This window comes from Pipra filicauda, unplaced genomic scaffold, assembly GCF_003945595.2.
Source record: "Pipra filicauda isolate LSUMZ 115617 unplaced genomic scaffold, ASM394559v2 scaffold45_size4122338_pilon, whole genome shotgun sequence".
Taxonomy (NCBI): domain Eukaryota; kingdom Metazoa; phylum Chordata; class Aves; order Passeriformes; family Pipridae; genus Pipra; species Pipra filicauda.
Window position 1 is genome coordinate 1,162,797 of NW_024104598.1, and position 7,418 is coordinate 1,170,214.

The following is a 7,418-nucleotide window of genomic DNA, read 5'->3' on the forward strand; positions in this document are numbered from 1 at the left end:
AGGGACTTTACAGCCAAGAAGCTGTGACTAAATTCTGCTTAAACTGAGCAGAACATAAATTAAACAATATAGGATGTGGATCCCAGACCTGCCAGGTGCTGCACCCTTTTAATTCACGTTTTCTCTGCAATTTTTTCCTTTCAAAATTTGACAATATGCCTGGAAGTGCCAGGAAGCACCTCTCAGGGACACCACTTGTGGGGAAACAAAGACAAGATTTAGCTCAATTGTTCACATATTGGCATTACTGGAAAGTTTTATATTTTAATTTTTATGCTAAACCTTTCTCGCAGTTTATAAAATCTGGTACCAGGTTTGCATACAAAAATCACTAGCTTTTTTACATAAATTCAATCTTTATATATTCTTTGGACAAATCTTTGCCACAGACAGTGTGTACACTTGCAGAATAGCTGTTGCAACCCTTTTAACAGTTAGACCACAGTAAGAAGTGCTCACTGATTAAATTCTGCAACTCATTTTCTGAAGTTAACGCTCCTGCTGGGATCAATAGGAATAAAATAATTAAGAAATGAAAAAGAAAACATTATAAAAATCATGAGCATTTTTAATTGAAAGATCATTGCTTTATGTAGAAGTTCTATAAAGCCAGGCTCACCTGTAAATAAAGCACCTGCCACAGAAAATCCCAGGTGGATGTTTTTTATATCTTTAATGACAACAGTCCAATTTTATGCCTGTGTAACTTCCCACAGCAAAAGAACTTGCTCTGAAATAAATAAAAATCCCAGTTTGACAACTTTTTGAAGCATTAGACAGAGATAGTTGATATTAAGCTGCTTTCCTTAGCAATTACATTTACTACATTGTTCCAGAGATGTAAGATTCAAGACATCCTTTATTTTTATTTTTTATATACCAATCTCTTCAGAGTCTTCGAGAGTGCACAGAGGAACCTTCACTTTGCCACAAGAGGGGGTTGCTTTGAAAGCTGCTGTAAATAATGTGACCAGCCCAAAACACAGCACAACCCTTTTCTTCCAAAAACTAAAAGAAAGGGAAGCTAAGTTGCCATCCACACAAGAACATTTGGAAAACAATGAAAAAGGTTTAAATTTCCAAAACTTATCAGATCACAGGAATTACTGAATTTAAACTCCGTCAGGATGACCAACTTCAGGTGTTTCAATCGTTTATGTTACATCATATTTTACAAGAGCAAACCTGCTGGTTTAACTTTAGCCTGCTTTAAGAAAGGAATGAACCAGTAGCAGAAATAGTTCTGTGGATGAGACTATTTAATGATTAAGAGTTCCTCCAAGTTTATTCCATGCAAATTCCCATGCAGAAGCCTGAATTCCTCTGGCTTTCCCGGCAGCTGAGTCAGGCTGGGCTTCCTTGTCTCCAAACCTACAATTCCCAGCACCCGTTGCAACATACTCTCTTCACATGAAGCAACCCTCAGCTACAATTTTTATGAAAACAAAGATTCTTCAAAAGTTCTTGAACCTTTACTCACAACTCCTCCCCCTACCCCTCAGCTCACCCCCACAACTCCTTTTTTTATAGCATATAGTGAACTACTTTCTATAAATCTACCAGTACACCCCTGCAATCAAAACACTGACAGAGAAAAGAAGCAATAAATCAAAGAGGGAAAACAACTTAGAAAAATATTTGTGCTGGAACACATTTTAAGGGCATAGGTGATTCATGCAGGGAATGAGAAAGGCACAAGAAAGTGATTAGAAATAACTTTGAATTGAAAAACATGCAACCAGAAAGCCTGAATTAAACATGCTGAGAGAGCTTGGAGACACAGCATCACTAAGCTTTTGGCACAGACAATTAAATGAAGCAATTAGAGTTCAGAAAGTAGCCAATTATTTTAGGAATGAAACAAAGGCTGGAGGAAATACAGTTGCCTGTGTGTGGAAATGGAGAAAAAGGAAAGCAAAGCATTGCATTTGAAATATTCACGACAACCAATTTGTATAAGAGGATTTTTAATTAATAGTCTAGAAAAGTTCTTTTAACTCGGTAATGAAAAGAATGCAATTAAAAAAAGAAGAACACTTTAATGTGTGAATATAATTGATATCTTCAAAAATTATAGGAAATAGCAAGCACTGTAAGGGACTGAGAAGTGACAGGGAAAAACAATCTGCCACAATGAGAATTCTCCTGAGATGGCACTTAAAACTCTCCAAATGTTTTGATATGTTGTTTTCTCAAGGCTGTAAAGAAACAAGATCCTCAAGAGACCAAAAGGGAAAGGTTTTAGTAATTCCTCACAGGCAGATACTGTTGCAGAGCATCCTAAAGGATTTGATAAACTGGGTAATTAAGTTATTTGTCTTAGTCATTCACAGCTCTAAGTGCAGGCTGACACTTCAGTGCCAGGATAAACTCCACAGAACACTAAAGCCTCTATCAATTTAACATCTGAACACATTCCCTAAAATCCTAGACCAACAGAATAAACCATAAGCTATGCTTTTAATTAATTATAAAACAAATATGCCATCCTTACCAGCATCTCCCATGCACACACTGCACTGCCACTCAATTTTAGGCTCCCGAGGGCTGGCAGAGAATCTTTTTCTTCTTCCGCTACTCTGAGTGACAGCATTTAAATGCTACTGCTCTGAGGAAAACTGTACCCTGTTCAGCACTTCTGAGAAACGCAGTAACAAAGCTTTTTGCTTTTTCTTCTTTAATGTCCCCAGAAGGACACTGGGGACACTGGGGACATGCCTGTTTAGCACTGCTCCTTGCTTTAAAAGTGTCCTTAACATTTATCTCCTCCGAATTAGAGGTCTCATCACAGACATCAATCCCATAAGATAACAAAACAGTTCCATTTTTTTTTTTAAGGAAGTATTTTTAATGAAATGTACACAAAATTATATAATATAAAGCTTCAATTCAAGTTATAAAAACTATGTATGAGTTCAAGGTGCTTAATTTGAAAATAACTGGTAACTGGTAACTGGATCAGAAAACGTTTCCTTACAAATTGCACCCGTTTTCCTTATCCCTCCTCCCAATAAAAAAGGTTTTGTTCCCTTTGTTTCATTTGATTTTGTTCTCACATAAACATTTTAATCTCTAATAAAATCAGTTTTAATTGGCCCTGAGGTACTGCACAGACTGATGCAATCTAGGTCATTGCTTTCATATGCAGTAAAACATTAATGAAGTACAAATCCTTATGAAAACAAGAAGTTTTTATCTTCTGAGGCAGAATATTTCTTGTAGCTGATGAGTGTTCGGCTACAACTAACAAATTAATCTGATTGATTCCTAAATTATCTTGGTTCTATGCAGTAGTCAGTATACTTTTTATATTCCAGATCAATCTCTCTTCTGTAAACCAGAAGACATTAAAAATGGGTAAGAAAAACATGTTACCAGAGATTGGAACTGCTGCAGAGCTGTTTCACCACACACACAGCTAATCTTGTTCATTTCTCTGCTCTGCTCAGAAGGAGTGCTCAGAGAAGAAAAAAAGTCTGAAGCAGTCATTTTCTTTAGATACTGCAGAATGAATGCTGTGTCTATTAAGCAAAAAACCCCAAAACATCTGAGCTGGTCATTCAGATGAAGCACAGCACTGTATCTCCTCCTGGGAGTCTGGAATTGGCAACTGATACAAGTATTAGAATCAGTACTTGGAGAACTCTGCCTGCCCAAAATGCAGACAGGCGGACACTCCTAGATTACCCTATGCTTGGATACAATCACTGATACTTAATATACTACAGCTAGGAAGATACTGAGAATCATTACAGAATCATGGAATGGTTTGTGTTGGAAGGGAACTTAAAGATCATTCCGTTCCACTCTCTGCTATGGGCAGGGACACCTTCCACTAGACCAGGCGGCTCCAAGTTCTGTCCCACTCGGCTTTGAACACTTCCAGGAACGGGGGAAAAAATCATTTAAGGAAAAAACACTGTGAAAATGTTTGATGAAAACACAATGAAAAATGTCAACACAATGAAATGTTTTTCTGTCATGTGAACGTACAGCAGTTTCCATTAACTTCAATTAAGTATTCAAGAGTCACTGCTTAAACAAGAGGCACCAACTGTAACAAAAACTTGAAAATTATCGTCACAACATTTCTGCAGAGCAGTGACACATCACATGCTTACACCTGGCCTTCACAGTCATAGCACCACGTGAAAAGAACTCGAAAGGAGCTAAAAGGCAGACAAATACAGTAGCAAAAAAGAAGCCTCTTCAAGCATCTATTCAGGTAGTTTGGAGGATGTTTGCAGTAGCAAACAATCCCACAATCATTCAAGCAATAACAATTTCAGAGGACTGTCCCCCCTGGCACAGGAGATGGTCCCCAGAGGCCTCTACAGCTCTGCACATCTTAAAGCTTGCGCAAATTTTCCAGCCTTAGGTCAGGTGTGAAGGCCATTTAGTGAAGTCTGTCCCAGATTAAACCTGAGAACTGAATCTGGTCTTGTTCATAAATCCTCTTTCCCCTGTGAATTGCTTATAACGACTTTAAGAAAATGTCAAGCAATGGGAATGAACTAAAAAAATGGCACAGGACTTGGAAGAGCTATGGAGTCTGGACGGATCTTTGAAGAGAACAACCTGGCCAGAGATAGCTGATCTTCACAGGATATTGCCAGAAAAAAGTCCATGATACAGAATTACTCACACCCCTCCAAAAGGAACCAGTTTGTTTTCTAGGTTTTTGGCACAGTACCCTTTTTTGTCACCAGGAGCTGAGCTGCACTTGCCAGCAACCATGAGCAGCCTCTGTGACAGAAGTTAGGAAAGAATTTCTAGCAAAGGATCCTAAAGCAGGCACAGCTTTCAAAAGAGGCTGCTGTAAACATCTGAGAGACACAGAACTTCTTTGGTAGTTTCAGGAGAACACTTTCTTCAGGATGGTGAAGGCACTTGGTACTGATTTAAACCAGTTCATTTTCAAACCTGGGCATATTTTTACTAAGAAAAAGCCACCACAACATTTAATACCTCTCTTGCACTGCAGTCTTGGGGTCTGAGGTTACAGTCATCTTAGTATCCTTTGATAGAGAGCAAATGTATTTGGCAAATTATATTATGCTTCTCAGAAGGAAAATCCAGTACACAGCTAAGACACTCCTTCTCCTTTCACATTACATTTATAATAGGAAAAAAAAAAATCCAACCTCTCCATGAAATTTTAAACCATAATTGCCTCAGAAGTGTCTCATGGATGTATTTCCAGAGAAGATGAATCAAAAAGCATCTGCAGTAAAGCAAATCTTTTCAGGTGGGTGGCAGAACAAAAGTGTGAGAATTTCTACAAAATGGTGCTCAGGTCTTCTAAAAGCTAAAATATCTTAAAGGAAGCATCATGCTACAAAGTGTCACCTGAAAAGAATCTGTTTTCATGTTAATTTTCCTGTGTCCAGAAATTAATTTACTAAGGCACCTAAACTAATGGCACAATAAGCAACCAGTGATAAGTATTTTGGTCCAGAAGAGAAGGTGGCACTTTTGCTTTTTTCATCCATGTCTGAGGGGCATGGAAGTGTTTTGATATTGATTTCATCTGGCTCCAGTGTTCAGCTGTGAGATCTTCTCTTCAACTAAGTCTGCCACCAAATTCAGGTGACAGCCCCGAAGAGCTTTTATTAAGTCAGCCACCTTTGCATCTTTTCCCTTCCATCTCTGCCACTCTCGAAGTCCCTGGACAAGCTGCTCATATGATTTAAATTGATAGTCTGCCTCTATTCTGTCCAGTTTCACTTCTGGCATGCCAAGTTGTCGCAGCAGCTTTTTCCAGTCTCTTCCAATGTTCTCACATATGACATCATTAGCTAACTTGAGAAGACCTGAAAAAGCAGAAATACATCAAGTTAGCCATGGCTTTACTAAGAAATACAAGAGAATGTTTAAAAGTTGGGAGTTCGGTTTGGTTTTGTTTTTGTTTTTTTTTAGCAAAATGCTACTGCTCTTGGTGCAGTGCACGTACTGAGAGTCATAGCACATTCTGAAATACTTGGATTTACTTGGCTATACATGAAATACTGGATATACTTGGAATTCCACATACATAACTCGTTTTTCTAGTGACCATAAATAAAAAGATTTAAAAAAAGATTAAAAAAAAATTAGAGAGAATTTCCACCTCGGAAAGCCGTTTGCGTTCACATATATATGTATAATTATACATATACAAAAATATAACTTAGATAAAGTATATATATGTAAAATATATATATATTATAATATATATTATAATCCACCTACGTTTTTCCTGCTCATCTGGCTGATCATCAGGAGTACCAAGCCCTCCTTCCTCCTCGAACTGCTCCAGCTGTGACAACAAATCGCCCCTGCGGATGCGCTCGAGCAGTTTCCTGAGGAAGTGCAGGTTGTCGCTGCCGATGTGCTGCTGCTCCATCAGGATCTCGAAGAGCTCCCTACCGCTCCGCACAGACTCGCGCCTCCTCTTTGTGATCTTGTCGCGGCAAAGGAACTTCATGGAGTCGAGCTCGGCCTCGGACAACCCCGCGGAGATGGAGAGCAGGAGGCTCAGGAACGGGCTCACAGTGGGCCCCGCGCCGAGTGCGGGGTGGCTGGAGGCGTCCTGGTCCCACGCTCCGCAGGCGAACGCCATTCCTGCTTTGGCAGAGTGACTTCCAGGGAAGCCGGAGAAGGAAGGGAAAGAAAGAGACCGACCCGACCGGGCCCGTGCCCTGCCCGGAACTCACGTGACCGCGGGTTTCCCCGCCCTAACATGGCGACGGTGGCACCGCCCGTGAGGGTTGTAGTTTTCTGACCTCGGCGCCGCGCAGCCTGGGGTTGGGAACCTAGCGCTTCAAACCACCTACCCCCACACACCCCGAGCCCAACGGGCTTGTTTTGTGATGGAGGATTTGTGTTGGAGGCCGATGTCCTGCTGCAGGGACGGGCCCCGGTGCCTCAGCAGCGCGGCACCTCAGCCCTGTCCGGGTCACAGAATCACAGGATCCATTAGGTTGGAAAAGACGTCTGCGGTCGTCGAATCTAATCTGTGACACAACACCACCTTGTCAATCAGACGATGGCACCGAGTGCCACGTCCACTCTTCTTAAACACCTCCAGGGGCGGTGACTCCACCACCTCCCTGGGCAGCCCATTCCAGTCTCTAATCACCCTTTCTGTGAAGAAATTCTTCCTAATGTCCAACCTGAAGCTTCCCTGGTGCAGCTTAAGACTATGTCTTCTTGTCCTGTCCCTTGTTGCCTGGGAGCAGAGCCGACCCCCACCTGGCTCCACCCTCCTGTCAGGGAGTTGCGGAGAGTGAGACGGTTCCCCCTGAGTCTCCTTTTCTTGAGGCTGAGCCCCCCAGCTCCTTCAGCTGCTCCTGGTGCTCCAGACCCTTCGCCAGCTCTGTTCCCTTCTCTGGACTTGCTCCAGCTCCTCAGTGTCCTTGAACTGAGGGGCCCAGAAC

General features: G+C 41.3%; 1 protein-coding gene across 1 annotated transcript; it reads right to left on the reverse strand.

Annotated features, from left to right (window-relative positions):
- Window positions 1-656: 656 nt before the first annotated feature.
- On the reverse strand, window positions 657-6,960 carry FADD (Fas associated via death domain). The gene is made up of 2 exons (XM_027728768.2): window positions 6,232-6,960; window positions 657-5,813 (listed from the first exon to the last, which is right to left on the reverse strand). The coding sequence occupies exons 1-2, from the start codon at window positions 6,599-6,601 to the stop codon at window positions 5,527-5,529; spliced, it is 657 nt and encodes a 218-aa protein (XP_027584569.2). The 5' UTR covers window positions 6,602-6,960; the 3' UTR covers window positions 657-5,526.
- Window positions 6,961-7,418: the final 458 nt, after the last annotated feature.

Excerpts from the sequence above, each read along its gene's own strand:
- FADD (XM_027728768.2), bottom strand. The coding sequence starts at position 6,601 with ATGGCGTTCGCCTGCGGAGCGTGGGACCAGGACGCCTCCAGCCACCCC. Across the intron at positions 5,814-6,231 it reads GCCAGATGAGCAGGAAAAAC|GTCTTCTCAAGTTAGCTAAT; the intron begins GTAGGTGGATTA and ends CTGCTTTTTCAG.